Genomic DNA, 18,391 nt, shown 5'->3' on the forward strand with positions numbered 1-18,391 from the left:
GTTTCCTTGGCTAGAGGAGGAGAAGTAATGATGCACCTGAAGCATTAGGAATAGGTGAGTGTGTATATATTATATACAGATCTATATACAGGAGAGGTGAGAGAAGAGCCTAAGCCAATTGCTCCCCTTAGCAATACACTGGAACTGCAAAATGTGTGAGGAGAGGGAGGATTTCAGAGAAATCTCTTTTCAGTCAGGACAGTATGAAGGCACCTGCTGACCCCTGGACTGTCTAGAACTTCACAGACACTAATCCTGTTCAGCCTGTGCTAATGAAATAGGTGGTTATTTGCATATGGGCTGTGGGTGATCTTCCCCCTGTCTTCTTGGATGGAGAACTCAACTCCACAGATGTTCTTATCTCATTTCTGACCCATGAGTGCTGCAGAGCATTAAACCTCTCTCATTATTCCACACTCAGGACTCTGCTGAAGGTCTTGTCTTCAGTTCTTCCTTGCAGGAGAGCTATTTTTCAAGATAGCAGAGCCCAGAGCAGTAGTTTCTCCTTGATGCTTGGTTCCAAAGCATAATCCTTGGCATGAGTTTTGCACTAACTGAGCTCTCTGTAAGGGTCTTCCAGAGTGCAATTAAATCTAACTGGTTGGTTTTGGCTGTTTCCTTCTTCCCCTCAGCACATGGTGTGAGTAAGAAACCATGTTTGCCACCTGCTCAGCTGCCACAGTGCTAGCAATAAGGACTAGCTGCTCAATCAACTGGAAAATCACCACCCCACCCCCAGCAGTTGGAGCTCCTATAGCAAGTATATGACTTCATTGTTAAATATGCAAAAAAAAATCAGTCAAGATTGAACCTAATTCTGTAGGTCTCTGGCAACTCAGTTTTCTCCTAACACATGGATATCATTTAATTCCTGGAGATGCTTCCACACCCTCCCTCCTTCCTTTCAGTTCTGGACAGACAGAGTATACATGAGCTTAATTTGGCCTTGCCATGTAAATGTCTTTGTGGTTGTCAAAGTCCTCTTTGTCCAAGTTCTCTACTAAAACTCCCCTGGGGCTGATCTATAGCATTGCTCAGTGATGCTTCACTTTGAAATAGACGACAGCCTTGCACTATGGGTTTGGAGGTTTCTTTGCAGAGCAGCACCACCTGCTGTGGGGGTGGCTGGAGGACCCTTCTGTAACTTCCTGCTGCCAAGTTCCTGCTAAGTACAAATTCCTGCACTGTAAGGAAGGAGAAGAAGCCAGGAGAAATTGGGATGAAAAATTTGTGACAATTTGGAATAAATAAAAGCTTCCTCCCTGATTAGGAAAGCAGCTAGAAATGTCTAGTCTAATTCAAGAGGCTGCTTTGAAGACTCATAAGCTGTTGTAGGTTCTGGTTCATCACCCCTTGGAGAATTTAAATCTTTGCTAAGCAGCAGTGCAATGCTCAGGGACGTGGCAGGTCTGTTGGAAGCTTATGGTGGAACTTCATTTCTCTCTGAGGGTGTCAAGGTTCAAAATTCACTAATCCTGCAATGTTACTTAAATTGAACTACATTGAATTAGCTGCTCCATGGAATGGGGGCCTGCACCACTCCTGTGCTGCCGAAGTTCAGAGGTGTTTTTAAGCACTCTGTCTGTGCACTGAGACAGCAAAAACCGCATGAAGGTTTCCACCACTGTTTTAAGGGTCTGTAGTGGTTCAGGGAACATCATGTTTATTGGCAAATCCAGGCCTCATCCCAGTAACCAGGAAAGCAATACCCTCCTGGGGCCTGCTGAGCTAAGGTTATGATTTTGTTGCCCGTTTGATGCCAATGGGTCATTGCAGATAAATATCCACCTTCCTCTCCTCTCTCTCCTCTCTTCTCTTTCCCCAGGGACCAAGGTTGGAGCAGGTGCTCCAAGTCACTTCTTTGCAAAGCAAATCACCAAGGTTGTCTCTTTCAATAGCTGTATGATCTCTGCCTCTCATAGGGTGATTCACCAGCACTGGGGTGTATTGCACAGATCCCTGCGTGGGTTTACTTTAAGGCCAGCAGCTCTGCACTGCCAATATGAGTGCTGACCCATTTCTTCCTCCCTTCCCACTGGGAGAGCACCAATCATGCCTTTAACCATGTCCTCAACCTTTTCCCAACCTCCTCGTTCTTCAGGAATTTGATGGACAATGTTCATCTAGCATGAAAGAGAGACAGCTCATTTCCAAGGGCAAAATCCTTGGTTTCTTTGGCACCAAAAAGTAAGTAATTTTCCTAAGTTGCCTAGTAGAGGCTTCAGAAGGGACCTGCTGTCACACATCCTGCTGCAATGCATCACTACAACCAGTCTTAAAGGTTAATTGTCCCAAAGCTGGTCCCTGTGTCGAAAGGGTGAGAAGCCAGATAGTCCTTGTAGCTCCCATCGATCAGTTTGTCAGCATTGTTTTTGGCAAACCAGCAATCAACTTCCTGCTGCCCATTGTAGATCCTCCTCTGCTTCCACACAACGGGAACAAGCCGTCCCTTCACTTTCAGGGTGTTTGTAGGGTTTGGCTGGAACACTTTGGTTTGATTCTGACCAACCTGATGATGACTTGCGTTTAGAGATTCCTGAAGAAGTTTAACTTCATGGTTCAAGAACTGACCTACAAGGCAAGATAAAATAAGAGTCCATGACTGGCTGTTTTGTGCCTGTTTATAAATTGTTGTGGTTTGGTGGTTTGCTTTTTTTAGTAGGCTGTGTTGGAGGATCCTTAGGGGTTCTAAAGGGCTTCACTGTAAACAGCAGAATGAATCTTATTCATGCAATTCTATTCTAAATCTCACAAACATAGAGGTTAAAATAAAACCCTATTTCTTTTCTCACTGGTCAAGATACTACCAGCAGCTAAAAAAGCTCTTTAGCTCAGGCAATGTAAGTTCCCTTCTGTGGAATATGGTTACTAGAGGTTAATAACCCACACAATGTCCATCATCAAGCAGAAAGATCTAGGCCTGAAGCTCCAAGTTCTCTTCCCTTGTCTTCCTGGGGACAAGCTCTTTTAGGCCAAACCTAAGTGTGGATTTAGAGGTTTGTGCAGGAGAGTGGCCTGAATCCAAACCCCCAATCCAGAGGGATCATCTCCTGCTTAACTTGGGGGTACATGAGTGACACAGAAACTTTGGCTTCAGTCTTAGAGTTCTGCACCTGTACGTGGCCATGAATATCACTAATTCTTGTTGGCTGAAAGAATCCAACCATTTAGTCATTCTCTGAGCCTACCTAAAGCCTAATTCCTTCAAAATGTAGGGACAGTGCTTCTTTCACTTCACATTTGAAAGAAGAGGGCCACAAGAAGTTCTTGTGGAATATTTGCTCTCTGTATTGGGAGCATCAAGTGTGTGTATTCTAATAGTAACTGTGTTAAACAATCATGAAAAGAGTGGAAATGTGAAAAACAGGCACAGTGACACAGGCAGGATAGTGGGAGAGGAGTTGGGGATACTAGCAACAGAGAAGTTGAGAGTGGATGTAAAAGTTTCACTTGGAAACTTAATCCCCACCTGCCTTGTCTCTTACCTCCTGTCTCTGTTTGGAAGGATCATTTTTGTCTGGTTTACATCTCTCAGCCTGAGAACCTGTTACCTACCCAGTAGCCCGTGGGAGTCTGAAGAGAGGCCTTTGCTGTTAGAGATGTAGAAGCCCAGGTGATTCCTCTGATACGGGGCTGGCTTCTTGTAATGGTGGATGAGGATGACAAAGCTGATGGTGTCTCGAATTGTCACAGTGATGTTGGAATTGGCAGAGATGGACACCTCGAGGCTTCTGCTTCGCACAACAGCACTGCGATGACAGGACAAGATAAGTCTTTCCCCATCATCCAGGATGATTCTTCTGGGTGTGATCTCTAGGTAAGACCTCTCTGGCTTATTGCTGAGGATAGTGATGGTGCTGAAGTAAGTCCGGTGCTTCTTGTGGCCGTTGGGTGGTGCAGGAGCTCCAATCAATTGTCCATTCACAGTTACACCTTGCAGGAAAAGAATCAATAAATGAAACCTGGAACCAGGAGCAGGTCTGTTGTCCGAATGGCACGAGCTGTGCAACTGAGGACATGCAGATTCACCACCTCCTGCTCAATTTCACTTGCCAGTATTGAAAATAGTATAACCAGTCTGTTATAAAGTGATGACATTATAAAAGGCACCTAAATTCACCTAAGCTTAGAACTACTGCCCTTCCCTGGAGACAGGGGCCTCTAGCCCCATTAATCCTAAGACAGTGTACACAGTGCTACAAAAAGAACCACTTTTGAGTAGTCTAAGGTGCAGATGCCACAGAGTCAAACAAAGCCTAGGTGTCCACAGTAAGATTTCTAACCATTTTAATGATTGTTGTGACTTGTTTCCCACAGGCTTCTGACCAGCTACTGGACAGTAACAATAAGAGTTGTTAACCCAAGCTAGACCCAAGCCATCAACACTGAGATGAAATATCTCCGTATCTTGTCATTCCTGGTGGGATCTCTCATTTCTGTTTTCAAAGACTCAACTTGCTATTGCTACAGAGTGTTTTCCTCAAGCTCATTCTGCACTTGAGCCACAGAATCATTCAAGCAGTAGCACAAACAGTCTGTGAAAAGTTGAAAGGAGACATTGCCAGAAGCTAGATTACTGAGGCAGGCATGAACACAGAGATATGGAGCTAGATCAGTGCCACAGAGAACAGAATCCCTATAACTTTATTGTGGGGTTTTGCAAAACAAATCTGTGAATTGTCCCTGGTTTTGACACCCATTTCTCCCACTATTGCCCAGCTCAGAACATAATCTGCTTATTAGCTGGACTGCTTAGAATTCCAGATGGGATCAGACCACAGTTTGGGCCCCTGAGGATCAGACTGGCTTGGGCAAAGCAGATCCTGAATCATGTGGATTTTCTCAAGGCTGTCATGACTTGGTAACCTGTTTGGTAGTTTCTTCACTGAAACAGCCTCAGTGCTCCCCAGTCTAGCTGGACTGCAGGGGTGCAGTGTGATCCTCATGCACTCAGTTGGGTCTTGTGGCTGTTTACATGCAATTGCTCTTCCCTTCATCCCAGTCAACGAAAACCTGAACTAGGAAAAGTGTGGATACACAAAAAGGCCAGTTCTCTCTGCGGTTAGGTCTACTCTGCCAACAAACACTTCTGTAGATAAATTGTCTATGTAGCAGTTGTCAGGCCTCCTCCTTGCTTAAATTGCTGTGAATTTACCCATGAGCTGTGTTAAAGCTGGAGCTCAGTAAGTGCAAGTGAACAGTTTACCTCTCCTTTCTAATCCAGGTGATTACAGCCAGAAAACAATGTGCAGCAATTTTCCACTGCCTGTCCAGAAAAGCAACTTTTTCCTAATTTCCTGTCACTTTCTTGCCTCTGAAGCACTGCCTTGGTGCTTAGTCTTACTGCTGCAGAGCTGGTTTTACACTTCAAGCAGTTGCTTGTGGAGGAACACTGAGTTGGCTGCTTACCAGATTCCTTGTGATCAGAGACCAGCCGGAGGATGTCCCCTGGTTCTCCATCGATATTGAAGCAGACAGAGAACTTGCTGGAGGGAAAATCAATGACAAAGTGAGGGTCTCCATCCGCTGAGAAGACATGGAAAAAAAGAGACAAATGTGAGAGACTTACACAAAACTGCAGTGTCCAGGATTGTAACAAAACTGCTTTTCAGAGTGCTTGTGTCCCTGTTTTTTCTAAGCCCTCCTGGTTTGTTGTTTTTAGAGGGTCAGATGGAGTTTGCCAGGAAATGCCAAGTTTTGCTTTGCTTTTCTCAAAGATTATTTTGTTTTGTTTTGTTTTTCTCACAGAAGAGGTTGGGTTTGAAATGAAAACTCAAAACCCAAAACAATCTGGATGAAAATCAAGATACTTTCTTCCTGGAATATAATTCCAGTGATTTATGGGAGTTATCATGCAGGTGTTTTAAACTCCTCTTTCTCCACACTTTCTTGGCAGGCTGCATTCCCCACAGCACACACAAGTATGTTTTCTAACCAAGGACTTCTGTATGGGCATACCTCACACTGAACCCTCCTGGCCCTCAATATCAGATTGGAGCAATGAACAGCAGACATTGATCCCACAACCCAAAGTTTTCAACAATCCTTGAGCTATCACCAACTACCAGACAGGTGTCATTAACAAGGCAAGCCAAAAATGCTAGGTTTTAAGGTAAATTTGACCTTATCTAGTGAAATTCAAGTCTAAATCCTTGACCCAGACTTATTCTTTAGTGTTTAATGTTTGAAAAGGATGCTAACAGAGGAGCAGAACCAACAGGAAAGTAGTAAAACATTATGGAATTTTAAATTTTTTCCTTCAACAACATTTTTTATGTCTCGACAACATCACTTTATAAGATGATTTTTGACTAGTACAGACGTAATGTTTGCTGTTCTCCCCTAATCTATAGACATCTCAAACATGAGGATCAAGTGTTGAAGATCATCTGCCTTGCTGTGTTTCCTCACACTCTCTCCTTACTGATCCTCTCTGTATTTTGGGTTTGTTTTCATTTTCCTCCCTCTTCTGTAGGTCCATCAAACAGGATTTTAGCTGGTGTGTTGGGATGGTTATACCAGAGTGACATGCAATTGAGGTTTCCATAAATCAACCACTATGATTTTGCATTATTAAAGGCATGAAAACAGCCACTGACCTGAAGTTCTGGAGATTTTAATCCTTTGCTTATCATGCTCTCTGCGTATACCTAGAAGAGGGGAAAGAAGAATGTTAGAACTACTTATTGAGCAGCAGAAAGACACATATTATAATAATGTTCCCAAAATATTATTCAGAGGGATCATGGGATATATTCCTGCAGCTACTTTAAGTTTCATTTAGAACACTTATTTTTCTTCAATTAGATTAGTAAGCACTTCAAGAGGATCATTCAGGTGCCTAAAAGGTTTGCTTAAAGTTACCCAGTCCACAATTAGCAAAATTCATATGGAAATCTCAGCTTTACCACTCAGTTCATTGGCTAAATCATCCCTGTGCCAAAGGCAGCCATGAGACATTACCTGTGCAAAAGGATTTATCAGCACGAGGTCAGTTTTCTCTCCTACCTGGTGGTGCCTTGTGTCCCTGCAAGCTCTGCAACTTTTCCCCAATGCCATCAGTAGAAGGGCTGACAAACTCCTCCTGAGGTGGTTCTGAATGGAGCCCAGCTTCCTTCATCTTCAGAACAGTGAAGGGAGTCACAAAATTGTAAGCCAGGGCCATTGACTTGGCTTTCTCTGTCAAATAGTCTTTTTCCTGACTGTCATCACTCTTCAAGCGAGAGTTGAGCAGCTCCTTGATGGTGAGGTAACTCCATGCCCTCTCGATGTAATTTTTGTCACCTTTGCCATCATCCAGGCCAGGGACACCTCTGATGTCATTTCTGCTCGGCAGGTCAATAGCCACATCTGTTTTGAGGAGGATGTACTTTTTGGAGTTGCTGGCAGTCACCTCCACGTGGAGTTTATCCGAGGTGTGGTTGATGAGTTTCCCAGCAATTATAATTTCAGAGCCATTGAAGTAGTTAGGGAAGAAGTTCTGGGTAACTTGCTCCACATCTTCTTCAGGGTAGTCCACACGGATGTCAGAGAGAAGGGGTGTTCCTATTTCATCATAGAACCTTAAACCAAGACACATTTCTTACCATTAGTACTGTTCATCTTGCTCTTGTACATGGTCAGGTTATCTAATATGGCTCCTAAGATATTCAGAGACTGTCAGAGCTACCACTCCCAAAATTTAACTACTGCATCCACTGTAACAGCCCAGAGAGACAGGGGAGTCACCACCCTTAGAGAGTTTCAAAACCTGAGTGGACAAAGCCCTGAGAAACCTCACCTACATTTGAAGTTAGCTCTTCTCTGAGCTGGAGGTTGAATTACAGAATTACCAGAGTTCCTTTTCAACCAAAATTATCCTCTGCCCCATTTTAGTTTTCATTGTTTCTTAGGCATCCAAAAAACGTCTCTTAAGGATGTTCAGAAGCACCTCAGCATGATCTGGCACAGTCACCTCCCTTCTACTATGATTCCAGAACTCTGCAAGGAGATGTTTCTGACCACTTAAGTTTGCTTAAGAAGACTTGTCCAATAAAAGTAAGTTCTTGGCTTTTGAGGCTCACAGAAAGCACCCAAGTTATTTCAAAATATACTTAGAAGAGATGCTGTTACCCACAGGTTTCTAGTAGTATTATGTTTGGTATTTCAGAGCCAGAAACTGTAAGACCAAAATGTTAGGTCTCCCAAAGCTGGAAAAAATCCAGACCAAAGCTTCTGTATCTCTGGAAGGCCTCTAGATACTATGTTTGTGATGGTCAGTGTAGAACAGACAGGAATACTCTTTTCTGAGGGCCAAAGGAGAAAGAGAATCAAGAAGGAATCTCACCATGTCTCCATAATGAGGACATTTCCAAGGAAGGGAGGACGTCTATCTACTAAATACAGACACCTTGGCAGAAGAGAACTCATTGCTACCTTACTGCTGTTTTTCTGTTGGAGCAAGGCATGGCTTCTGTGGAACCAGAGAGTTTAACCCTATAATGCCTCATTAACATGACCTACCACACTTCTGGGAACACCTCACACTGGACAGCCCAGAAAGTCTTCACAAGGGTCAAGGCCCAAGTTTACAGTACTGTATTTTCTCTGCAGCAATGTTCTTTTGATGGTTGTTCCCAAGCTGCTCCAAGAATGCCATATTTCCCATTTAAATGCCAGACTGCTCATCTCTTGGCAAGTCATTTGAGTATAATTTGGTAAATAAACAAAGAATTGGCCTCAGCTCTTTTTTAGTTCAAGCTGCATTTATTTTTCACATCTGGTTAAACAGATTGCCTGGAAGCTAAAGTCACACTTTCTGCTTTATTCTCACTCCAAGGGAGCCCAAAGACTGAACTGGTTGACTTTCTTTTAACGTCTGTCTGAGCACTCACTGTCTTTGATGCAGAGACCTCACCAGATTTTAAAACATGAGTGAATTAAACCTGAGAATTCTGCAAAATAGCTCCTGGGTTGTAAAAATAGTGGCGTGGGAGATACAACCTAACCTGTCTTACAGTACAATTCAAGGAAGTATCTGTATAAAAATACAACCCACTGACCACAAAAGTCAGAAATTACATTGGCACCCATGTAGATTTTCTCTCCAACAGAGGTTTGAATTGGCCTCCAGCAGTGATTGTGCTTTTCTGTGTAAATTTGGCACCAGATGCCAAATGGATTTGCCATCCCTGAGCTTGATAAACAGTGAGCTGTTTATCAGATTGAGGTGCTTGAACAAGTACTTGCAGTGCTGGGCTCCTGCAGCCCAATCAATCAGAACATCCTTTCTTTGCCAGGGAATGCCACTTGCTATCCAAAATACATGTTCTGAGAAGGAAATGACATGGGTGGAGTGGCAGATGGAACTACAAAATCTGATTTCAAAGGAACTCTTGCCCACACATAACCAGCACAGAAAGCAAAGCTCTAGTGGAAGATGCTATGGATTCATTGCTCCAGATGAATTAAGCACTAGGAGAGAGGTCTCTGCTCAATTACTATCTCTTTTTGGTTTCTGAGTTTCAAAGTACTAACATTTTGGGAGTGAAAGCCAAACATTTTTGCTTGGAAATATTGATACACTGCTTGATATTTTAGTCAGGGCTGTGGTTTGGGTATCTCTATGCAGTTCTTCACTAGAGACTTCCCTTTGAGTACAGTTCTCTGAGCACAGAATAAGAATATAAACTCTGGTCCTATTGAATGGTGAGGATTACAGGAAGCTTGTTAGGAGTTTGGGTCACAAAGAATGAGGAAATGAGGAGACTATATGATCATCCCAGAAATGATCCTTGTGTATTTTTCAAAGTTGAATATTTCACAGTTTGGGCAAAAGGTTATAATTTTCAAAAAATAAAGGAATAATTTTCTGCCTCAAATTGGGATCTTCATTCCTGGGCCCCTCCATGCTGTTTATGTTCTTAATATCAAGTAAGCAATGCATCCTTTCCTCCCACCACCTACCTGTGAAGAGCTGGCACTCATCCTCCCAGCTCTCCAGGTTTATGTGCCCAGAACTTTGATCTGAATTAGGAAAAGAAATGCCTTGTTCTGAGTGACTGGGAAGCTCCAGTGCAACTCGGGTTGTCTGCTAGGAAGGAGACAATTTCTGGGTAGACATGCTCAGCATCTGAGCATACTCTGCCTCTCCCAGCCAGAGCTGAGCCTCAGGGAAACTCCCACCTCTAGCTATGGCTCCTTAGAGGACATTCCTTACCCATAGCCTTGCCCAGAGGACCCAACGGCCAGGAAAAAAAAAAGTAGAACAAACCCTTTGAGGTGGCTGGCTGCATCCTCATCCTCCTGGAAATGCCTTGTCATGCCACAGTTCTCCAATGCCATCCTCTCCAGCAGCTTGTGGTCCACATCATTGCCAATGCCGATGGTGAAGAGGCAGAATTTATCGTGGATGGCATCCTTGGTGTTGCTGAGGATTTTGGATGACTGTGTTTCCCCAACAGTTGGCCTCCCATCCGTGAGGAAGATGATCAGAGAGACACTCCTGGCGTCGATGTCGTTCTGAGCAATGTAGTCATTTAGCAGCTTTGCACCAGTCTGGAGAGCTCCGTTGATGTTAGTCCCTGGGAAGGTACCAAAATGATTAGCTCATTTCTCCTTCTAAGAGTGGTGTGAAGAGTTTCCCTAAGCTCCCTTTAGGGCAGTGACAGCATCTCTGTACAGCAGGATGTTTCTCTTCTCTACATGAGGTTGATCTAGACCTTGAATCCAGTTCAGCTCTGTTACTCAGCACCAGTTTGGGATAGCTGTTTATGGTCTTATGAATTGAAGTTTATCATGTGAAATTGCTGTATCCTTGAATGTCTCAATGTACGACAATCAGCCATGATAAACAGTCACAGCACATACCATGTCTGCCCAATACTTACAAAAATAATTAAACTTAATTACAGGACTCTCCCAGATGGTATCTGAACTAGGAAAACAAGTTCTGCTCACTTTGTCTGAAGGGCACAAGAGTTGGAGAAAGGGAAAAAGTCTTCAAATGGGAAAACAAGTGGTTGGGTTTTCTTCACACCCCAGGGGATACAAAGTTTAAAGGGAAGAGAAATGGCTTGGTTAACTGAGGACTGTTTGCACAAAACAACTGGCTAGAGAAGAATGGAGATGCCTGAAGTGGGGGGAGAGGGAGGAAACAAAGTAAATGAGGGAACAGATGTACATTAGAATAGCCATGAAAATGATCCAAACTCACTGTGTGTTCAAAAAAAAAAGCAGGAAAATGAGTACAGCTATATCCTTGCTCCATGTATTTCTTGTGCAGGCCAAAGCACAGAGAGATTGGTTGTGGAACCTTTGCAAGATCAGCATGTGTGGGTTAAAAACAGCTGTTAGAAAAAAAGCAGGGGAAGTGGGTTAAGAGCCATAAACAACAGACTCCTGGGAGTCCAGAAGAGGAAATCTAGGAAGGTTATTAGCAAGGTCTGACCATACAGCACATACATAGAAACTTAGTGTGCACAGCTCCAGTGACTGCAGCAAGACCAGAAGGGGACAAAAGCTTGTGAGAAGTCCTCAAAATCCTGACTGTGTCTTTTCTCAAAATGGTTTTGAACCAAAAACCTGCACCTAAGTATCCTAATGCTCTCTCAGTATCCATCCAGAATGTTATAAAGAATTTTCCCCCCAGAAACAGAAGAAAACCATCCCAAGTGTCAGTGTATCATTTCAAACCCAGTCACATCACAGAGCTACCAAGCACTAAAATCTGCCTTTTGCCACATGCACAGGTATTTAGCAGCTGTATTTTTCTCCCATTTCTTCAGGATATGAGCATGACACAGGGGTGTAAACACACCGTGGCCTTTGCCTGTGTGATCCATGAGCCTCAGTGCATCCATTTTCACTGAAGATACAGCACCTTTATAGGGAAAATGCACTTAGCCAAAACTGAAGTACCTGTGGTGGAGAATCACTGCACCTTCCTGTTGAACCCGAGTTAATGATTTCCTCACTTTTGTCTCTGGCAGGTTCATGGGCAAACTCAGCTGGTTCCTGCACAGTTCTTTTGGCACTTCAGGAATAAAAGGCTTTGTTCTCTGAGTTTAGTCCCATTGTTGGTAATTGTTTAACTGGGCAGATCCCTTGACCACTTCCTAAACTCTTCCTCTCGCAACACAAACAGTGCAGCCAACCATCCTGTTTGCCATGTTTTTCCATCAGAGAGTTTCCTTTGCTAGGAGTGGTCACTGCTCCAGGGCAGCCATGGGAAGGCCCTGCCTGACCTCCACCAGCTGTGACTGCTTACATGGGGGAGGCTTTGCACAGGTCATTTTGCAGCTTCCTGCTTACCTGGGGAAGGCTCAGCTAGGATGGGCACAGCTGCCAAAATATGTTTGATTACAAACCTCACTATAGAGGTTTTTTTAATACTAGTGCCCATAGCTCATAGGAGACCTCTGAATCGAATTAAAAATCCTGCCTGCACTCTGCCACTGTTCTGGGGTCTCCTCCTCTCCCCTCTTCCCTCCTGGCAACAAAGCAAAAGTAAAAAAGGGACAAGAAATTAATAAACGTCATTCTGGATGCTCCGTGGTAGAGACATGAAGGCAGTACAAGATGAGAAACTAACTTTTGCAGAAGGCAATCTCACAGCCTACACTGGGTACTCCATCCCTGGAAAAACCATGTGCCTGCTTTCACACAGGCTTTCAGAAACTGCACAAGTACTGGCCCTGTGTGTCCTTCACCAGGATATGGTGTCTTTTCCTGTGTCCTTAAGAAATAACCTTGGGAGTTTTCCCACTCAAAGGGTCTCAGCAGATAAGCAGGAGAATGGGCCCAACTTGACTTTAATTATTACCTAGAATCATAGAATAGATTGGGTTGGAAAGGACCTTTAAAGGTCACCTAGTCCAATTCTCCTTCAATGATTCCCATCATGTATATTAATGAAGAACACATAACCTATGTCACATAACCCCTTGTCCCATGACCTAAATCCCAATGCCTTTTCATTGTCCCACACCACAGGACCACATTCACCACTCTCCATTCTGTTGCAGTTAATTGGATAACAAAATTAGTCACATTCATATCATTGCATCATACCTCCAGTAGGTGACATGTTATGAATGTACTTTTTGGCATCTCTTATGTTATTTGGAGTAACTGGAACCAGCCTGTCCTGCTGCCAGACCTTTATTCTGTTGGAAAAGCCAATGATATTGAAGTGGTCTTCAGGCCTTAGGTCCTGGAGAATTGTGAAGAGGGCTTCTTTGGTCTAGAAAGAGAAAAGAGACCAGTAGGCACACTGTCCAGTTTGACCAGCTGTGATTCAGCAGCCATACAGCTGTGTTCACCTGGAGACAGACTTCAGCTTACTAAGACTGAGAGAACATGCCCAAGAGCAGCCTCTGTCCATGCAAACATACTCTCTATTTTGATGCAAAGCACATGGGAGAAACATGGGAGAAATATGAGGCAATATCTATAAGTAGAGGAATCAGCAGTTTCTCAGCTCTGTCCCTTATTGGCCACCATTATGCCTTTCCATTCCAAGGATAGCTATGCAGGAAACAATATAGTGGATTCATCAGCAGTTAAAGGTTTTTTCTCATGTCTATCATGGAAATATGTGAAGAGTTTGTCCAGAAAAAATATAAAAGTAATCAACAGTGCTGGAAACCACATATTTCTAGGCCTATGTAAAGAAAATTTGGAAAGGAGCACAAAAGACTGATCAAGCTGTGTCATCAATATCCCCCTGGGTTCTGCATGGAAGATGATGATGCAATACTGCAACAAATCTCCCAATGGGTGACTTGGCTTCCAGATCATATGAAGTTAAGGGGAATATTTCCCATAGCTTCAAACATTTTGGAGCCAGGTCTGGAGTCCCTCCCTGCCTGTTTCTGCCCTCCATACAAACCATTGTCCTCTGCAAGGATCTCAGGATTGATTTGCTTAACTGGAACATTGCTCCACGTCCCACCACTGTTGCACAGACAAGAATACTAAAGCAAATGCTGGTGGAAGAGGCTCTTTCAAAGACAAGGGGACAACCCCAGTAGGTTTACATCATGCTGTGCACCAAGCAAACCTTCATGAAGATGAATGCCTGCCCCAGATATGGAGGCTGTCTCCCCAGCCTGACAGTCCATAGAGAACAGGCTAGGAGGAGCTAAACAGCAGTTGTTTACAAAAGGAGAGAGAAAGTTTTATGCTCTCTCACCTCCTCTTTCACAACAGCCTTTGTGCTGTAAAAATGCATCAGATAACACATGACACCACCTTTCAGAGGGACCCTCGAACACCCACAGTCCCATTTTACAGAAAGGAAAACTGAGGCACAAACTACTTAAGTAATCATGTCAAGGTCAAAAATTGAGAGCTTTCCAAAACTTGAGGTTTCCAGCTCTCAATCCAGTCAGCCAAACCATCTCACACGTGCATAGAAAGGCAATCACACCATGGAGAAAAGGACTCGGATTTATTCCCTGACAACAAAATTGGCCTTTCCATTTGTCCCTCAAAAAATGGAACAAAGTAAGCAGAAAGTGAAAATGGAGAAGCTTTGGTCCTGTGTGAGTGTGATCAGACCTCCATGTGCCAACCTTGGCTGAAGGAAATTTGGACTAGATGTTAAAGCACAAAACAGTGAGACCACAACAGCTCCCTATGTGCAACATTCCCCCTTCACTACCCCTTCAGGGCAGGCAAAGGAGAGAAACAGGTGTCCAGAGGCAATGATTTGGAGGAAACGTCCCCAAATCTCATTATCTATATTATAGCTCTGATTATAATTAACATTGCTTGACCTTTCCCATTACAAAAATGCTCTTTTAGTTTGGTTTTTGGTTTTTTTTGCTATTCTGTTAAACTGCACTTTTCTCAGAGGGATTTATTGGGCCCAAAAAAGCTCTGCTGTTTCTGAGAACAAGGCAAGAGGAAAAATAATCTTGCTTTGGCCTACTTGTAGAGAGACTGCATCTCACCTCCCTTGTGCTCACAAATTCCTTTTGACATTCTTGCCTGTGTTCAGCCAAAAGAAAAAGGAGAAGAAAAGGTGAAACAACACAGCATCCAAGCTAGAACTGCAAGAAGGATCAGGACAGAACTGAAGCAGACATTCCTAGAAAACCCAGTGCTTCCCCACACCCTCATACAGGGGCCAAATGTGGGGCTGGAACCATCTCTCTCGCTACTTTCATTCTCTCTTTCTTTTCTGTCTCTTATTTTTGTCTCAGTTAAGTCATCTCCATGGAGTTTGAATTGGTTTTTCCCAGGAAAAACTTGTGTCATACTTCAATGGACATGCACAGACAGCCTGGATTCTGGCCTCTCTACTAAATGTTTGCCTCTGCAACTTCAATTAAAAACCTCTGCATTTGTGTAATATGCACACAAACATATGTACAAGTGTGTGTGCACATGGGTTTGCTCCAAAGCAAACAGAGTGAGGGAGACCATATGAGATTTTACCTCATCCTCAGTAAAAGCAAAGGGTGGGATTCAGCTTTCCCAACTCAGTCATCAGAAGGTTGGGCATTGCATCTAATCCTGCTCTAGGCAGGGGAGGTCACCTCAGGGAGTAATCCATCCCATCTGGTTTGGTTTTAGGATGGGCTGAGTTATGCATGGAAGTGTCTATATCCCAGCATTGCCTCCAAGAGCCTGAGTAGCTTAACATAGAGAAGGTAGGACTCACCTCAAGACCTAATTCTGCCCAGACATGAGCATTACAGTGCTCACTGGAGCCAAAAGGAGCTCAACTGGCTCCCCACCTCTCCCAGAATTCTCTGAAATCCCTGACTCATCCTGGTTCTATCTCTCCTCCAGAAGGACTCCCAGGTATATCCTAAAGACTGCAATCTGCAACATGCTTTGCTACCAATATTCCTGACCCACAAATGCTTTATGAGAGAGATGTGACTTCCTTGTGGAGTGATGGATATGATTCAGGAGCTGTCAGGCAAAAGAGACTTTAAGTAAGGAGAATAACTTGGTAAAAGTGTACTGTTTGGAATCCTTGAGTATGCAGCTATGACCGAGTGCTCTCGGTGTCCAGCCCTCTCCTCCTCTCTCCACTAGACCCCAGGCAAGGATTTGCAAAACTCTTTATGCAGAGAGTGCCTGGCAGCTCTTTTTCAGCCAGGACATGGCAGCAGGTTTCTCATTTTGGCCTTGTAAGGCCACAGCTGGAAGTTCTCCTGGCTCCAAGAAGCCAAGGGCTTAGGCTGCCGTGGGATTCCCGAGCTGCTCTGCTGCCAATGGGGTCCCGGCACTTCCACTCCTGCTTGGCCTCAGTGAGTCATTCCACTGAAACTCCTGCCAAGGAGGCAGAAAATTAACCATTCCTTCTCTGCTGAAGGCCAGGTTGTTCCTCAACGGCTGTGCACACAGCACTGGTCCATTTTGGGGCTAAGCCAAGCACAGACCTAACCCCCTCACTCAGAGGAAAACCAGGGTAGGGGTGCAGCACCCTCGTGCCAGGTGCTGTAAGGTGAAATACTTCTCTCAATGTGTTTGCCTGGGTAGATGCATTTTTGGGTGGAGGAAGGATTAAAGAAGAGGGTGACAGGAAGTAACAATACAGAACAACTGGGGGAAAACCCACTTTTTTTTTCCCATTGGGAATGGTTGTAGCTCTCAGAGTCAAGTTTTAAATGAAGAAAACTTGATGGGGGAAGATTCCTCTGTTTCCCTCAAATTAGCACAGATGAAATTGAGCTGAGAGGTGGAGACTGAATTGCCACTCCAGTGCTTTTGAGCTGAGAAACTCCTGGTGAATGATCTGTCAGCACAGCTGGGACTTTGAGCTTGAAACAACCACTTTCAAGGCTACAAAATATCACCCCCCAAACCTGGAGCAGAACAACCCTGGTCTACAGCTGGGAACAGGTGGGGTGACCATGACAACAAGGGGGGTGTTCCCAGTTTATATCTGTGCTTCATGAACGATGAGAAGCTGAAGAGGAGCTCACACTGTGTAAATTATAGATGTGCAAACAGTGTCTGCTCAAGCCTACAAGGTCAGAGCTAAGCCAGCTCCCAACCACCACTCTGCTCTTTGTTGGCACCTCCACACCAACACCAGGACATGCAACACAACTGCTGCTTTTGTGGTTCTTGCCTGCTATGGGCTCTGCACTACAGCCAGGATGATTTGGGGTTGTACAACCTCCAGCAAGAGCAGGAAAAGCAGAACTCCCTCAGCTACATCCCAGTTCTGCTGTGATTTGTCACCTTTGGACCTGCCCTTGGAGTTAGCTCTGGCAAACCTCATCTTGCTTGAACACTGGTAAAGTGAAGCATGGGAAGAGACAAACTCCCATGGGAGAGCTGAGAGACTGCAGCCCTTTCTTGGGTCAAAGTTCTGCCTCAGAGACATCTGGGATGACATCAGACCATCTGGGCACCTTTTAGGAGGAATCTGAGTCCTGGTGACATTTCTCTCACAGTCTCCTGTTTGTCTGGGGAGCAGGGTGAGGGTGAAGCCTGGTTATCCTGAAAACTGTGCAGCTCAAGGGAGACAATATGTGGTTGTTAGATGCTGTGGCACTGCCAAACATTGGCCCTGCTACGAAGCAAAGGGGGAATTCAAACACCTCATTAAAATGCATATCCCAAGCCCACATAGTCACACTTTCCATTGCCTAGCAGCACTTGTAAGTGCTCCATCCATCCACCCTCATACAGCTGGGCAGGAAGACATCAGCACCAGTGCCATGGCCCTTTCCAGCTTCAGCCAGGGAACCGTGTGGGTTTGAGATCAATCTGTCTAAAGAGCATGGCTTGCAGAGAGGAGAGAACTCCCAGCCACAACCTTTGGAAAGCACTAGCCATGGACTGAAAGATATGCACAAGAGCAGCCCGTAGATAGCAGACATGGGACCGTCAGCAGTGATGCTACAAGCAGAAGACAAAATTTCAGCAGCCTTTACTATGTCCTTCCAGATCCCTTGTAAGGAACCAAATTTGACAAGGAGCTAAGGCACAAGATATAAGCCCAAAGGGAATTAAGAACCCCTAGCTCTGTCCAGTAACTTGTCTGAGAGTGCAACAGTGCAGGGAAGGGCTCGGAAATGAGATATCCTACAGTGAGGAGAAAAGTACAAGTGAACATACTGTTTGGTAAAACACTGCAAGGAAACACAGGGAGAAAAAAACTGAAGAGCTCCTGCCTCTGTTTCAATATTCTCTGTGCTTTGGTGCCTATCTTTCCCTTCCAAACACACAGGCAGCTGATAGAGGTCCAGAGCTGTTTTACCCAAGCTACAACAGCCATATCTTGTCAAATCTTCCTATAGTCTGTCAGATTAATACTGTGACTTAAGGAAAGGTTGGCATAGACTTGGTTTGGGTCCAGAACCAAAGGAAAGACAGTGTGAGCACAACTGCCATGTTAGAGGGAGAAGCTGAGGCACAGAGAGAGCAAAGCATAGGGCAG

The 18,391-nt window shown here is 44.4% G+C and overlaps 1 protein-coding gene across 1 annotated transcript in view; it reads right to left on the bottom strand.

The window, feature by feature from the left end:
* Positions 1-2,097: 2,097 nt before the first annotated feature.
* The window catches only part of ITIH5 (inter-alpha-trypsin inhibitor heavy chain family, member 5), a 38,928-nt gene continuing 22,634 nt past the window's right edge, over positions 2,098-18,391 (bottom strand). The window contains exons 8-14 of the mRNA XM_009069543.1: positions 13,051-13,222; positions 10,253-10,562; positions 7,009-7,562; positions 6,600-6,650; positions 5,410-5,526; positions 3,556-3,933; positions 2,098-2,571 (exon numbers count right to left, since the gene is read on the bottom strand). Coding sequence (XP_009067791.1) covers positions 2,276-2,571; positions 3,556-3,933; positions 5,410-5,526; positions 6,600-6,650; positions 7,009-7,562; positions 10,253-10,562; positions 13,051-13,222 — 1,878 coding nt within the window. The 3' untranslated portion in view covers positions 2,098-2,275. The remainder of the gene's footprint in view (positions 2,572-3,555; positions 3,934-5,409; positions 5,527-6,599; positions 6,651-7,008; positions 7,563-10,252; positions 10,563-13,050; positions 13,223-18,391) is intronic.

Source organism: Acanthisitta chloris, unplaced genomic scaffold (genome assembly GCF_000695815.1).
Source record: "Acanthisitta chloris isolate BGI_N310 unplaced genomic scaffold, ASM69581v1 scaffold5902, whole genome shotgun sequence".
NCBI classification, from domain to species: Eukaryota; Metazoa; Chordata; class Aves; order Passeriformes; family Acanthisittidae; genus Acanthisitta; species Acanthisitta chloris.